Genomic DNA, 16,925 nt, shown 5'->3' on the forward strand with positions numbered 1-16,925 from the left:
ATATTTAGAGGAAGCAGCATGGTAGATGTTGGTTTTTAAGAACTTGGGATTCTGAAGCTTTTGCACAGCAAAAGAAACAAAAAGACAACCCAAGAACGGGAGAAAAGGTCTGCAAATGAAGAGACCCACAAGGGATTAATCTCTAAAATATGCAAAGAGCTCATGCAGCTCAATATTAAAAAAAAAAATCAAAAAAGCAGGCGGGGGTGTTTCTGGTAGCTCAGTGGTAAAAAAATCCATCTGCCGATGCAGGGGATACAGGTTCAACCTGACACAGGACGATCCCACAGCCCGCGGAACTAAGCCTGCATGCCACAACTACAGAGCCTGTGCTCTGGAGCCCCAGAGCCGCAACTGTGGAAGCCCACGTGTCCTGGAGCCAGTTCTCTGCAATGAGAGAAGCCTATGCACCCCAACTAGAGAAGACCCAGCACAGGGATTGCGACTCCCAAAAATAAATGATTTTTTTTTAATTCTAAAAAAAAAAAATGAGCTAAATAGACATATCTCCAAAGAAGACATATGTATAGCCAAAATGCACATGAAAAGATGATCAGTATTTTAATTATTAAAGAAAAGCGAATCAAAACTACAATGACGTACCACCTCCCATTGATCAGAATGGCCACTATCAAAAAAATCTACAAACAATAAATGCTGGAGAGGACGTGGAGAAAAGGGAACCATCCTACACTGTTGTTGGTGGGAATGTAAATTGGTAACAGCTACTATGGAGGACAGTATGGAGGTTTCTTAAAAACAAAGCTACCATACAATCCGGCAATCCCACTCCTAGGCATGTATCTGGAGAAATATGTTGTCCCATGTTCACTGCAGCACTGTTTACAATAGCCAAGACAAGGAAGCCACCACAATGTCCATCAACAGATGAACAGTAAAAGAAGACATGCCGTATGTGTGTGTGTGTGTGTGTGTGTAATAGAATATTACTCAGCCATTAAAAAGAATGAAATAATGCCATTTGCAGCAATATGGGTAGACCTGGAGATGATCATACTAAGTGAAATAAGTTAGACAGAGAAAGACAAATTTCATATGATATCACTTCAGGTAGAATCTAAAAACTGATACAAATGAACAAATTAACAAAATAGGAACAGGCTCCAAGATTTCAAAAATAAACTTACAGTTACCAAAGGGGAAAGTGTGGGAGAGGGATAAATTAGGAATATAGGATTAGTAGGTACAAACAATTGATACTATATATAAAACAGGTAAACAATTAAGGACCATATAGCACAGGGAACTATATTCAATACCTTGTAATAATCTACAATGGAAAAGAACGTATGTGTGTGTATATATGTATATATAACTGAGCCACTGTGCTGCACACCTCAAACACCCACAGTACTGTAAATCAACCATACCTCAATTAAAAAAAAAAAAAAGCAAGTAGAAGGCTATGGAGGGAGTCAGTCTGGATATACTAAGCGAAGAGAGGCAGGTGCTTTTCGTCTGTCTGGTTTGAATTCTGTTTTCCCAGAGGCAAAACTCAGTTTTACCACATATCTAGTGATGCTGGACCCAGTTATAATAAAGAAGATGTTGAAAGTGAACAAAAGGTGCCCACATCCCGTAAACATTTACTGGCTAAGTTCCAAGTGTGCTCACTCAACATACAAGGGAAGCATTACTGAGTCACAGCCCTGGGCCCTAGAGGACACGGATCCCTAGAGGAAAATATACAGGCCCTTGTAAAAAGCAAAGCAAACTGCCTCCTTATTCTGCGACATCCACATTCTGTTAGCTTTCCTCTGTTCTTGCCCCATCTCTCCTTTACACCCTCATCCATCATACTACATATATACTTTCTAATCCGGGAGTTACTATATATACATACTTTCTAACTTGGGAGTTCCAAAATTTTGTATATTTTCTCATCTTTAAAAATACTGATGGCATGGTACAAAAAGAATCTCCTGGAACGCTGCTATTCAGGGTATGCCCTCAGACCAGTGCAGTCAGCAGGCACTACCTGGGGACTTAGGGAAACTCAGCACCTCAGCCCTGTGCTCCACTGCGGCAGCAGACCTGCGCATGACAGAGTCCTCTATGAGACTCACTCACTTGAGAAGCACTGCTTCAGCGAACCGGAGAAGGCAATGGCACCCCACTCCAGTACTCTTGCCTGGAAAATCCCATGGATGGAGGATCCTGGCAGGCTGCAGTCCAGGGGGTCACTAAGAGTCGGACACGACTGAGCGACTTCACTTTCACTTTTCCCTTTCATGCACTGGAGAAGAAAATGGCAACCCACTCTAGTGTTCTTGCCTGGAGAATCCCAGGGATGGGGGAGCCTGGTGGGCTGCCATCTACCGGGTCGCACAGAGTCGGACACGACTGAAGTGACTTAGCAGCAGTAGCAGCTACAGTGAACATCCCTTGGGAGTCTGCCACAGACAGGACTTGTTGGCAAAGCCCTAGGACAACCATACTCTGCCAGCCAGTGAGAAAATGGCCCATGAGAACGTTCTAGTAGAAAAACTGCAGGGGGAGTGCAGAGAGAGAGACAGATAATTCCCTATCCATCATCTCAAGAAAAAGTAAACAAATTCAGCCAAATAGTAAAAAACCACCTAAATTAAACAACAGAAGGCCAGGAGCTCAAGCAGGGCTTAATTAAACTTCCAGCACGTGGACAGCACTGTTTGACGCTAGACAGACTTCGAGAATACTTTTTCCCCAAATGATGGAATTCTCTCCAGCCCATGTGATTGTTTTCTTCTAACTGTACATATTTCAAAAGTAAGCTTTTGCCTCCCTCCTCACATCCCACTCCACAGTCTCCATTATTTACTTCTTCCCTTCCTCTCTCCCCCGAAAAGGGCCTTTCAGGCAGTCTACTTCAGGATGACACCTCTTCAGAACACTCCTGAGAGGTGCAGAGGAAACCTGCCATAAAGGTAACCACAGCAGGACTCCATTCCTCTGTAAATCACCCCATACTCTACACCCTGACAGACATCTTAGGAGAAAGTCTTAACACTGGGTTATTCTAAAACACATTCTTTATAATCAGGCATGGGCTTCCCATAAGCCCACTGACCAGCTTTCCTGCTATTCTCTGAAGCAAAAGACGACACAATGACTCCCTCTTCTGTGGGATAGGAGTTCTCAAACTGTTGCTGGGCATTTAGCCCATTTCCCTAAATCATCTTTTTCAGGCTCAAAATCTCTATTTTCTTCAGTCACTCCTGAAAAGACCTACTTATCACACTCATATTTATCAGACCCTAAAATCTGCCCGCCCAGCAAGAAGCAGGCACCCCATATACACTGGGTCCTTTTTCTGAGTATAAAGTGATCTGTCCTCTGAAATCATTCTTGTTCCTCAAGATTCTCTGACGTTTCACCAGACCCAGCTCTACCACGTGGAATGCAGTAGCGCAGGACGCCCGCCGCTCTCAGCAAGGCGTGGAGACAACTCCTGGCCTGTATGCTCTTGCCTCCTTTTCACTCTCTTCACCAGCTCCCCAATTTCAGAATGACCTGAACTCACCTCTGAACCCGCTGAGCAGATGCGAAGCCCGCTCTCTGATACGCTGCTTACCTGCCATCACCTGTGTGAACTGACAGGCCTCGTCTCATACGTGTGTTTGGCTTAGTTTCCCAAGTGGTCATTTCAGGCAGGCAGAGCCCGGGTCGTCCCCGCCAGGAGCATTCCTGCCCCTGTGCTGCTCGTCCCTCCCGCAGGAGACAGAGCCTACAAGGAGCCAGGCTCTGCCCGCGACACGGACACCTCTCATGACCGTCTTTCCTCCACGGGCTGACCACGCGTTCTGGAGCAGGATCTCCTCACCGCCTTGTCCAGGCGAGAGTCCTCCGGGCGCTCACTCAGCCTGGGCTGGGTGTAGGCCCTCTTCCCCGCTGCTGCCCCAATTCTCTCATTCTGTTCCTTGGCTGGAAAAGAACGGTCTGGGCCGTATCATCTACCCTGTCTCAGGGCCCTTCGCGTTTTCGGGAAACCTGAAGGTAGAGAGACGGGGCTGGAGTGACCCCACTATCTTCTCCAACAGGGAGGCCAGAAGGCTTTAGAAAAGCACATCAATTGTGCACATTATCAACGCCTGTCTCGTTACCAAAACACCGCCACCCCCTGCCTTCCCCCTGGCTCCGCCTGAAGCACGCTCTGGCTGGTTTTCGGCCCCCACCCCTGCCGTCCCTCCTCAGGGCTGCAGATGGACCTGCCCGGAATGTGTCATCTCACCAGTTCTGAGGTGCCCACCCAGGCCTCGTTCTGAAGTGCTTGCTTGTGGAGTGTGGCGAGCTTGGTGATAGCCTCCGTAAAGGCGTCCTGCTGTTCCCAGGGGAGGGCTGACCCAGGTGTGCGGCCTGCTGTTCTTCTGCTCCTCCAGCCTCAAGGGCTGAATCTGGCCACTTCCTGTGGTGGCTGCCACTCTAATTGTCCCCATCCTCTTTCAGGTTATATGGGGAACAGGATGAAAAACATAAATCCCTTTGGCAGAACAAACTGTCTTGAATTCAGTGGTTTCCAACACTGGCTGCATATTAGAATATCTTGGTGAGCTGGGTTTTTTGTTTTTTGTTTTAATCCTGACACCAGGCCCCAGACCAATTAAGTCCGAAACTGCAGGGCTAAGACCCAGTTAATGAGTCATTTTTTTAAAGCTTCTCAGGTGTTTCCAATGTGTAGCTAAGGCCGAGACCGACCTCAGCCTGACAGGAGGCTAGGATACAACCCCAGAAAAAAAGAAGTTGTGAAAAGAATTTTAATCACTGCTTGTAGGATCCATTGTTCCTGACACTGGAGCCAGCGACAGAGGTGTATATATATTTTTTAAAGTAGAGAAGCAAATATGTATTGTTTCTTTAAAAGTTAATATTAGCTTTTGTAAGGCATAATTATTGCTGTGAACATTGAAATTTTACATAATTAGCAACGAGCAAGAGTTATTTGAGGATCAGAAAAGGTTTTCCAAAAAACCAGTCAGCCAGATGTCCAACTAGAGGTAAATACAGCCTCTGGGGTTCAGAACGGGCGGAAATGAGGGTCAGTTTCCCAGTGGCTAGCTAACTCCAGTGTTTTTCCACTGGTGGGACATTGGGGTACTTGGAAAGGAGCAAACAGTCTCCTGGACCCTTTTCACCGTCACCCATCTGTGTGTTGTTTACAGAACACGAGGCGGCGGCTGTGAGAGGAGAGACTTGTAACAAGGCCAGCCCCACTGGCCCAAGCATCTCACTGGTCACTCACATCCAGGGGCTGGGATTCGAGACAGACTGTGTCCTTAATGGATTCCACTCGGCTGTGATTCACGTCAGAATGAGGCTCCAGGGTAGAAATATTCACAGCCGGCAACCACACATAGCCTCAAAGCATCTTTGTTTACCTCGCTGCTTAGGGAAAAGGGAAAAAAAACCTACAGAAGCCAGTTGCTTTGCCTGGAGACACTTCAAATACACGCTAAGCCTCACTGGACTGAGTCACCGTACCCTCCGGCACGTACGATCTTTATCATCTCCTTCACCAGACAAGGGCTGTACTCGGGGATTCGGGGGGTGCTTCTAAGTCATTCATGACCCAAGGCTCCTTCAGCACTGAGTCATCACCTCAAATAACTGATTTCTTTTCCCAGGAACGAGACGTGGAACTTCAATCCATAATTGTCTTTCTCATCTAACAACTTTTCTCCACCGCGTTTCCACACTTATATTTTTCCTTTTGCTTTGAGACCAGAAAGTAAATCTGCTTTGTTTTCCTTGAAACAAAAAGGCCCAGCTGGCGAGCCGGCTATTTTGAGTGGCGAGGGTGCGCTCACGGGCAGCAGCACACCCAGGGCCGCCCAGCACCAGCATTCTGCTGCTGCTGCTTTACCGGCAGAAACTCAGCACTTCCCCACAGAACCAGCCCCTGCATGCTGGAGCAGAAGGAACGCAAAGTGGGACTGGAGAGGAAGGAGGCAGCACGTCCCAGCGCTCCCTGCCTCACAAACCAAGACACGTCCACAGAGCACGCAAGGCGCGTGGTCCACACCCAGAGTGGGTCTGCTGGGTGGCGGGAAGCGACAGGATTAAGGTCACACAGGTCCACGGGGACCCAGCTGGCTGAGATGATCTGCTAGCAAGTTAAACAGAGACAGGAAACCGCGTGTCTGATACTGTAAAAAAAAAAAGTCATCTGTCTTCCTGCCAGCTTTAGGCTTGCAAACCAAAGAGTCTGTTTTCATTTAAAAGAAACTCGACAACAATGAGAGGAGAGAAGGAGACTGTGGCTACCAGGAGCCCCTGCCCCTTGCGCTCGGCCTCTGGGGTACCTCGGGGCCTGCAGGCAGCTCGCGGGCGGCCAGCGGCACTCACGTCGCTGCGTGGAGGCTGCATCGCTGTTTAACCACATCTGGTGAACTCTGAGTCAGAGTGGTTTCTAGAGCCCCGGTTCCTAAGTTAATTAGATATAACTGACGTATTTACTGACAGTTCCATCCTATAAAAATATAAAATCTCATGCAACCTAGAGATAGATGCAGTCAGGGGAAAGGCCAAAAGAAATTAAGAATGGGAGCTGGAACCAAGACAAATGGACAGTAGATGTAGGAAAACTGGCAAACAGGTGATGTCAGTCCACAAAGTCCATGCCAACATACTTGCCAGAGCATGCCTCAAGCTTTTCTGGTAGTCAGCACTGTAGGGAGAAATACAGTAAAACATGATATCCACATCAGGGGCTGGCCTGAAGCCGTGTTTTGTAAATAAAGTTTTATTGGAACACAGCCGTGTCCAACTTGTTTACATACTGCCTGTGGCTGCAACAGAGACTCTCTGGCCTGTGAAGCCCCAAATAATCAGGAACTGGTCCTTTAGCAAAGAAGTTTGCTGATCCCTGCTCTATCTGAAGCTCTCTATGCTTCAAGCTGTCCTGAAGATCAGAAGCAAATATACCCTCAAGAAGGGAATAATCTTTCCAAGGCAGAGAGCTGAGAAAAATTTCTGCCGGCTTCCTCAGCAAGGTGACAATGCAGAGAATAGTTTCCTCAACAGCGTTCTTGACAGATTTCCTCTGATTCCCAGGGCTGCTGCTGATGATGGACAATACCTATACACGTATTGAAGGAATTTTCTGGAAGGAGAACGCAACACGACGTTGGTACAAAGCGTCTCACTCCTCTGGCTAAATCCAAAGATAAGATCCAAATGGATCAAAGGAAACAGCAGTGACTCTTTACAGCCAAAACGTATCGCATACTTGCTCTCTGCCAGGCCTTATTCTACGTTCCACACATGAATAAACACGTTTATCCTCACAGAAATCCTATTCAAAGTGAGCACTGTTTTCTATCCCCATTTTTCAGAGGGGAAAACTGCAACTGTTTCATCCAAGGACAAACCACTTATAAATGGCTTAGCTGGGATCTGAACCCAGAAAATCTCACTGAGGAGACCACGATCGTCTCAAAAGATGAGCATCCCACTAGTCATCATTTGTGAAGATCAGTCCTCTCACAAGCCCATGAACGATACAGCCTCTGGTTGAGCTGCCTGCCTCGGACTGGCTGAATGGGAAGTCTGGATGCAGTTCAGTGACCAGGTGTGTATCCACAGCCTTGCACGGGGTGAGGCAGTTGTTAACAAGCAACCCTCCCACCCCCGAACATGGGAGGTTGATGGTATTCCCTCAAAAATAGACCAAATTATCCAACTCTCCCATAGACAAAAGGTGGACACCCACCTGTGAAATCTTGGGAAATTTACATCACTCTCTAAAAACCCATTTCTTTGTGGGTAAAATGAAAAGTTTAGACGAGCTAACTGCATGGGCTTCATTTCAGCATAAAAAAAGTTATGACCCTAAAAAGGACTGAGATGACAAATGCTGGCAAGAACGTGAGGAGAAGGGAACCCCCTGCACTGTTGATGGGAATGTAAACTGGTGCAGTCACTGTGGAGAACAGTACGGGGGTTCCTCAAAACAAGAAAAACAGAATTTCCATTTGATCCAGCAATTCCACTCCTGGGTATTTATCCAAAGGAATAGAAACAGGATCTCAATGAGATACCTGTACTCCCATATTCACTGCAGCATCATTAATAATCAGCAAGACATGGAAGCAACCCACGTGTCTGTTAAGGGATGCATGGATAAAGATGTGGTGTGTATATACAATGGAGTAGTATTCAGCCACGAAAAAGACGGGAATCCTGCCGTTTGTAACATTACAGATAGACTTTGAGGACATTATGCTAAATGAAATAAGCCAGACAGAAAGACAAATACCTCATGGTATAATTTACATGTGGAATCTTAAAAAAAAAAAGCTAACTCATAAAAACAGAGAGAAAAATGGTTGCAGATTGCAGTGTTATAGTTAGTGCTTTTTAACCACATTAGAAATAAATTTAGGTCCAATTGAATCCAAGAATACACACATTTAACATAAGCAAAATAAATGTGAAAAAGTTAGCAAAAAAAAAAAAAAATGGTGGTTGCCATGGGCTGGAGGATGGGGGAATAGGGAGAGGTTGTTAAAAGGGTACAAACTGTCAGCTCTAAGATGAGTGAGTACTGAGGATCTGGTGTAAAACATGGTGACTACAGGTGATAACATTATTGTACAACTGAAATTTGCTGAGAGAGTAGAACTTAAATGATCTCACACACAAGACAAATATGTGAGGTGATGGATATGTGAATTGCCTAGGTGGAGGGGTGGGGAGTGGAAATCCTTTCACAAAGTATATGTGTATCAAGTCACCATGATGTACACTTTAAATACGTACAACTTTATTTGGTAAATATACCTGAGTAAATTTGAAAAATTGGTACAGTATGATGTCAAAAAAGTTATGCCTGTAGGACACAAAGCAGTGTGTCTGAACGCAGTTAGCACAGGCAGACGGGCCACACCAGGCTCCTACCCGGAGAGAGGCCACTGCTACTGCTGCTCCAGGAATTTTCACAGCCTGGCTTTTGGGCATGCTGCACGCCAGTTAAGAAGGGGGTGGGCCTCAGGCCTTGAAACCAAACTTTTCAGAGTCCAGGCTTGAGGTTACTGCTAATGCCCTTTCCCGCCTGGCCAAGGGGCCTTTCCATTTCCAGAAGTTCAGCTCTAAGTCAGGAGGAGAATGAGATGGCCAGGGATCCAGCCACAGGGGCTGGAAGTAGGGCAGAGGCACGCCTCCTTCAACCTGCCACGAGTTACCTTCTTACCCCCGCAGATGAACATAATAGACACTTGAGGAGCAAAATGATGCAGGCGAACCCCTTTAATGCCTCTCTACTCCTTGTCCATTCTAAAGGAGATCGGCCCTGGATTTCTTTGGAGGGAATGATGCTGAAGCTGAAACTCTAGTACTTTGTCCACCTCATGTGAAGAGTTGACTCATTGGAAAAGACTCTGATGCTGGGAGGCATTGGAGGCAGGAGGAGAAGGGGACGACAGAGGATGAGATGGCTGGATGGCATCACTGACTCGATGGACGTGAGTCTGAGTGAACTCCGGGAGTTGGTGATGGACAGGGAGGCCTGGCGTGCTGCAGTCCATGGGGTCGCAAAGAGTCGGACACGACTGAGCAACTGAACTGAACTCCTTGTCCAGGGTTCCTCAGGCTACCCAACAGCTCCCTTGGAGATCCAGTTCAGAACAGCATCTTGTGAAATGCATCCTGAAGGCATTCCTACGTATCTTCCTGCTTTAGGCAATAGTATGGTTACAATTCCACAGAAAAAGTAACGTGAACATTATCATAAAAACCAAAGAAATATTCCTGAAAAGGCACCTCACCTTCTCTACGTGGAGCTCCATGCTGGCACAAAGTCTGTGGAGTACACACAAACACACACACAAATGTCTTCACTATCACTATGGAAAAACACTTCCATTTCATTGGGGAATTCTGTCACACGAAAGGACTCAGTAAAGCTTACTTAGCTCATTTCTAAATGACCAGGTTTAAGATCAACTGTATCCTTCTTGGGTTGACTGATTAGTTTGGCAATGTTACCAAAACGTCCATCAACACATGAATGGATAAAGAGGTGGTACACATATATAAATGAGTTTTACTCATTCATAAAAAATAATGAATAATACCATTTGCAGCACCCTGGATGCAGAGTTCCAAAGAATAGCAAGGAGAGATAAGAAAGCCTTCCTCAGTGATCAATGCAAAGAAACAGAGGAAACCAACAGAATGGGCAAGACTAGAGATCTCTTCAAGAAAATTAGAGATACCAAGGGAACATTTCATGCAAAGATGGGCTCGAGAAAGGACAGAAATGGTACAGACCTAACAGAAGCAGAAGATATTAGAAGATATTAAGAAGAGGTGGCAAGAATACACAGAAGAACTGTACAAAAAAGATCTTCACGACCAAGATAATCACAATGGTTTGATCACTCACCTGGAGCCAGATATCCTGGAATGTGAAGTCAAGTGAGCCTTAGAAAGCATCACTATGAACAAAGCTAGTAGAGGTAATGGAATTCCAGTTGAGCTATTTCAAATCCTGGAAGATGATGCTGTGAAGGTGCTGCACTCAATACACCAGCAAATTTGGAAAACTCAGCAGTGGCCACAGGACTGGAAAAGGTCAGTTTTCATTCCAATCCCAAAGAAAGGCAATGCCAAAGAATGCTCAAACTACCACACAATTGCACTCATCTCACACGCTAGTAAAGTAATACTCAAAATTCTCCAAGCCAGGCTTCAGCAATATGTGAACCATGAACTTCCAGATCTTCAAGCTGGTTTTAGAAATGGCAGAGGAACCAGAGATCAGATTGACAACATCCGCTGGATCATGGAAAAAGGAAGAGAGCTCCAGAAAAATATCTATTTCTGTTTTATTGACTATGCCTAAGCCTTTGACTGTGTGGATCACAACAAACTGTGGAAAATTCTTCAAGAGATGGGAATACCAGATCACTTGACTTGCCTCTTGAGAAACCTATATGCAGGTCAGGAAGGAAGAGTTAGAACTGGACATGGAACAACAGACTGGTTCCAAATAGGAAAAGGGAGTACGTCAAGGCTGTATATTGTCACCCTGTTTATTTAACTTATATGCAGAGTACATCATGAGAAATGCTGGGCTGGAAGAAGCACAAGCTGGAATCAAGATTGCCCGGAGAAATATCAATAACCTCAAATATGCAGATGACACCACCCTTATGGCAGAAAGTGAGGAGGAGTTAAAAAGTCTCTTGATGAAAGTGAAAGAGGAGAGTGAAAAAGTTGGCTTAAAGTCCAACATTCAGAAAACTAAGATCATGGCATCTGGTCCCATCACTTCATGGGAAATAGATGGGGAAACAGTGGAAACAGTGTCAGACTTTATTTTTCTGGGCTCCAAAATCACTGCAGATGGTGACTGCAGCCATGAAATTAAAAGACACTTACTCCTTGGAAGGAAAGTTATGACCTACCTAGATAGCATATTGAAAAGCAGAGACATTATTACTTTGCCAACAAAGGTCCGTCTAGTCAAGGCTATGGTTTTTCCAGTGGTCATGTATGGATGTGAGAGTTGGACTGTGAAGAAAGCTGAGCACTGAAGAATTGATGCTTTTGAACTGTGGTGTTGGAGAAGACTCTTGAGAGTCCCTTGGACAGCAAGGAGATCCAACCAGTCCATCCTAAAAGAGATCAGTCCTGGGTGTTCATTGGAAGGACTGATGCCGAAGCTGAAACTCCAATACTTTGGCCACCTCATGCAAAGAGTTGACTCATTGGAAAAGATTCTGATGCTGGGAGGGATTGGGGGCAGGAGGAGAAGGGGACGACAGAGTATGAGATGGCTGGATGGCATCACCAACTCGATGGACGTGAGTTTGAGTGAACTCTGGGATTTGGTGATAGACAGGGAGGCCTGGCCTGCTGCGATTCATGGGGTTGCAAAGAGTCGGACATGACTGAGTGACTGAACTAAATTGAACTGGATGGACCTAGAGATGGTCGTGCTAAGTCAGAAAGAGAAGGACAATACTGTATGAGATCACATATATGTGGAATCTAAAATATGACACAAATGAAGCTATCTATGGAACAGAAACATGAACACAGGCAACAGATTGGTGGTTGTCAAGGGAGAAGGGGTTGGGAGAGTATCGACTGGGAGGTCGGGATTAACAGACGTATGCTTTTATATACAGAACGGATAAACAACAATGTCCTACCGTAGAGCACAGAGAACTGTATTCAATCCCCTACGATCAATCACAAAAGAATATATACAAAAGAATGTGTGGGGGGGGAGGGGGGGTGATTAACTGAGTCACTTTGCTATATAGCAGTAATTACTAATAACACATTGTAGGTCAATTATACTTCAATTTTTTAAGTTGTCATTGTTTAGTATAAAGAAGAGATAGTGGCAATAAGAGAAATCGATCCCAAAGTGTTCTAATACCTGATGTTGTAGGTGAGGAAAATATCTCACCATAGAGGAAAGACTTATTTTTAAGCATACTCCCTTGAGCATTTTAGAAGACTCTGAAATCACTCAGATATCTGAGTCATCAGCTGTGCTGGATTTCTTGAATTGTACAATGAGAAACTGCCTTTATGCTGATTATCTCACCTCACAAGGAAACAAACAGTCTGATAATGAATAAGAGGGAAAACATGAACGTGTGCCCATGATTATCACATGAGTTGAAATACACTGAAAACTGAAGTCATGAACACCTTAAGAGCTTACAGGAGTACACACACACATATAAAATACATCCAATTTTCAAGCCATTTGTCAACTTTTGTCACCTTTGAAAGAAATAAATTCTTCCATTGTGGATAAGCCAGAATGCAAAAGGAGAGAAAAGTTTCACAGATGATAGTAAATATGAATGGATATTGCACTATTAGGGATTGATTCTTTTGGCTTAGCCTGGGCCTTCTTTTTAAAGGTGAAGTACTTGGGGAAGGTTAACAGGGTGAACCCGGTCACCAGGGTTGCCATGTTTTACTGTGATTAAATCTAGTTGCAGCATGTCTCCTAACTTAAATTACATAAGGAAAAAACGAAATGGCATGGTTGGAGGAGGAACAAGTAGGAGAGGGGAGTGATTTTGAAAAGTGTTGTGCTAATGAAGTGCACATGCGAGCCTTGTACACTGAGAACTTCACTTGGACAGGAAGCTGAACAGGAAGGGAGGGAAACTGGCTAAAGGACACAGAGAAAGAGGGGCCTGCCCCGCCCACAGGCACCACAAAGCAGAGGCTCATCGTGCCCCGTAGCTGGCACACACACGGCAGAAGGGGTAGTGTGCCAGCCCAGCACCTGGGTTCCCAAAGGATTGTTTGTTGAATTGGACCTATGGAGGGCTAAAATAACTTTTCCTTATTCTGATTTACAATCCTAAAACCAAAAGAATATTAATTTCACTACTGCCTGGAAAAATTAAAAGACATAATCTCCAGTGTTGGAGAAAGTAGATGGAAATTCATATGCTTATGTATCTTTGAGGGAGGGGCATGAGAACAATTTAACAGAATTATCCAAATTTAAACTGTGCATATCTCTGATCCAGAAATTTCATTTCTAGAAGTCTCTCTTGCAGAAACATTAGCACAAATGTGTAAGATGTTTTTACTAAGATAGTCAGTGTACCACTAAGTGGAAAACTGGAGATATCTAAAACAATCTATCAACAAGGGAATGAATGGTTAAGTCACTTGTAGAAGATATGCCTATACAATTCTAGACAGCAATTAACAGGTTACAATACATCTATATATATTATCTTGTTTAGAAAAGGAATAAAAGTGGCTGAGTGAAAAAAAATTATCGCCAGGTAATATTTATAGTATGATTAACTATTTGCACTGAAAGATGGATGAGTGGGTACAATGAATGGATGGACAGATAGATGGATAGACAGATGGATGGGTGGGTGAATGTATGGACAGAATAATAGATGGATGGCCAGACAGATGGACGGATGAATAGACGGATGGATGAATAGACAGATGGACACATGGATGGACAGACGGATGGACAGATGGGACAGTGGACAGACAGACGGATGGGCAGATGGAGGGAGGGAAGGTAAGTAGGAACGACAGAGGGAGAGAATAGGGAAAGAGGGGACGGAAGGAAGGCTAATATGGATGAAAGGCAGAGACGGGGGTGCATCCAACAGGCCATCGATACAGCTCATCTGCTGGGCTGGGCGGAAGGGAACAGGCGAAGGTCTTCCATTTTACAGTTGTTATATACTGTTGGATTGTCTGTATATTTGATAAGTGACATATACTAGCTTTGTCCTTAAAATCACTGAACATGTTTCTACACTGAAGGAAACGTGGGTGCCCTCCTTCCACACTGAGCCAGCTGCTGCACTTCCCTGGCGGGCACTGGCTGAGCTGGGCTCCGAGTGTGGGGTATCCTCACTGCCTCTGCACCGCAGTCCTCCTCAAAAGTGACAAAGGGTAAGTGCCCTTTAGACAAATCCACGGAGTGAGTGTGTGCACACGACCACTTGAGCTGACTCAAAGCACGGCTCTTCCCGAATCACACAGCTTCCGCTCACCGCTGGACCAGTCGTTCTCAAACTTGAGCGGCGTCAGAATCAGCCGGAAGGCTTGTTTAAACGCAGACTGCTGGACGTGCACCCAGAGTTTCCGGTTCCACGGCCAGGCTGGGGCCTGGAACCCACACTTCTTCAAGTTCTCAGGTGATGCCGCTGCTGCCTTTCCAGGCCCTGCGCCTGGAGAACCTCGGTGAAGAATCATAATGTGGCTCCCAGGAGCCAGACTGGATACAGACCAGAGCCGACCCTGTCACCCCTTAAGCCCCTCTTTCCAGCAAGTAAGGGGGCCTGTGAGCCCGCTCCCAGCACCAGCCGTGGAAGGACGTACCTGCGCCCGCAGACTGCTGGGAGAGGAACACTCACCTTCGGAGAAGATGATGTGGTCATTGCACTCTTCGGAGCTGCAGGAGCACATGAAGAAAGTCTCTCCGGACCCCTTTCTTTCCTTCATGATACACTTTGAAGAAGCAGCATCGTCCAGGACAAATCCATGGTAGGCAATCTTGGGGTCGTGGCAGACTGTCTCCAGCGTGATGTTCTCATCATTCTTCCTCCTGGGTGCAGAGAAGGCAGGTGAGTGTGACCCCAAGGAGGCGGTCTGGCCGTGTCAACCTCAGGACGTCATCTCTAAGTGGCGCTGCCTCCCGTCACTTACAGTTCCATCTCTGACAGCTCGCCCAGCATCTCCCATGCCTTCCCACCCACTCCACTTTTCCCTTTGCTTATCTCAGAGCCCACTTAGGATCATAACATGAGGGTTGTCTCGGGGCCTAACTTGTTGGGAAAGTACACTCAAAGCCTTAATTCACTCATTCGATCATTAGAGGGAGAGTGTGGGGAAAAGGACATGGCTAGGTCCTGGGGGTGATTCTAAACCTTCCCTCCTGACTGCCCTGTGAGGCTCCCAACACATCCCTAGTTTGCTGGACAGAATCTAGCTAAGTTATTCTCAGGGAGTGTGTCTGGCAAAGAGGCTGCGGTTCTGCTTTGCTGGGCCCAGGGCTCCGTGAGTGAGGGCACATCCCAGCCAGCAGCTGGTGGGGCTGGAGACAGAAGAAACTTCTAGATGAAGAACTGCGGTTTCCTGCACGAAGAAAGGGACGTGAGGGAAAATACAGAGCAACGTGGGAAAGATCCACAAGGCGTCCTTCCGTGCCAACACCATAAACCGAGTGTCCCTGTGCACCGCACGCTTGGAGCCCAGCTCAGCAGAGAGCCGGGAGGCTCCCCCACCAAAGTTTGCCATTTGCAGCAATGTGGACGGATTTGGTGGAAATGATGCTAAATGAAATAAGACACAGAAAGACAAGTACTGTATGATATCGCTTATATGTGGAATCTAAGAAAACACAACAGAACACAAGCAGATTCACAAAGAGAACAAATCAGTGAGGAGGTGGGGGGAGTGGGAGGCACAAACTTCTGGGTGTCAGGTACACTCAAGGATGGGAATATAGGAGTATTTTCTAATCATTGGAAATGGAGGGTAACCTTTAAAACCTGCATAAAAATTAAAAAATAATTTTGAAAAACACACTAGAAAAAAATCCTCTCCTTAACCCCCAAGTTACTGGGAGGTCTTGACGAAAACAGTGGCCGTGAAACAAGAGGCCCTCCTTACCCCATAGGTTGTGGGCTGTGGAGAGAGCTCAAGGGCTCTCGAGGGGAACACAGGTGGGTGAGCACACAGGTGTGTGCTTGTCTGTGTTGGGGGGGTCCGTGTTTGATTTTGGTAACAAAATGAAGGCACGCCGAGTCCCCCAGGCTCCCAGGGAAGGGCATGGTATTGCTCCTCTGCAAAGCTTCCAGAGGCCCTGGGATGGGACAAGGAAGAAACTGGGAGCTCGAAGAAAAGCCGCTCCAGAGCCCTGGGCCGGTTCTCTCTGAGCCCTCGCCTTCCACCGCCACTAACTGCAGAACTGGGACCGCAGGGACGGGGCTCAACCCCAGTACCCGAGGCAAAACAGAAGCACAGTCACGGATGCAGAAAACACATGTGTGTTACCGGGGACTGCGTACACACGCTACTATACGTGACTGACACCAGCGAGGACCCGCTGAGTAGCACAGGGCCTCGACTCAGCGCTCTGTAATGACCTATACGGAGAAAGAATCTAAACGAGAGTGGGCATACATATATGGATATACGCAATCATGTATGGGCTTCCCTGTTAGCTCAGATGGTAAAGAAGCTGCCTGCAGTGCGGGAGGCCCAACTTCAGTCTCTGGGTCGAGAAGATCCCCTGGTGAAGGAAATGGCAGCCCACTCCAGTTTTCTTGCCTGCAAAACCCCATGGACAGAGGAGGCTGGCAGGCTACAGTCCATGGGGTCACAAAGGGTCAGAAGCTACTGAGAGACTTCACTTCCTTCACTACATATAGACATGCATAAAAAAAAAAAAAAAAAAAAAAAAA

The 16,925-nt window shown here is 46.1% G+C and overlaps 1 protein-coding gene across 1 annotated transcript in view; it reads right to left on the bottom strand.

Annotated features, from left to right (window-relative positions):
• The window catches only part of TGFBR2 (transforming growth factor, beta receptor II (70/80kDa)), a 74,692-nt gene that overhangs the window by 35,164 nt on the left and 22,603 nt on the right, over positions 1–16,925 (bottom strand). Inside the window, exon 3 of the mRNA XM_010835564.1 lies at positions 14,874–15,064. Within this exon, the coding sequence (XP_010833866.1) occupies positions 14,874–15,064 (191 nt within the window). The remainder of the gene's footprint in view (positions 1–14,873; positions 15,065–16,925) is intronic.

The sequence above is a fragment of the Bison bison genome, unplaced genomic scaffold (genome assembly GCF_000754665.1).
Source record: "Bison bison bison isolate TAMUID 2011002044 unplaced genomic scaffold, Bison_UMD1.0 scf7180017864043, whole genome shotgun sequence".
Classification (NCBI taxonomy): Eukaryota; Metazoa; Chordata; class Mammalia; order Artiodactyla; family Bovidae; genus Bison; species Bison bison.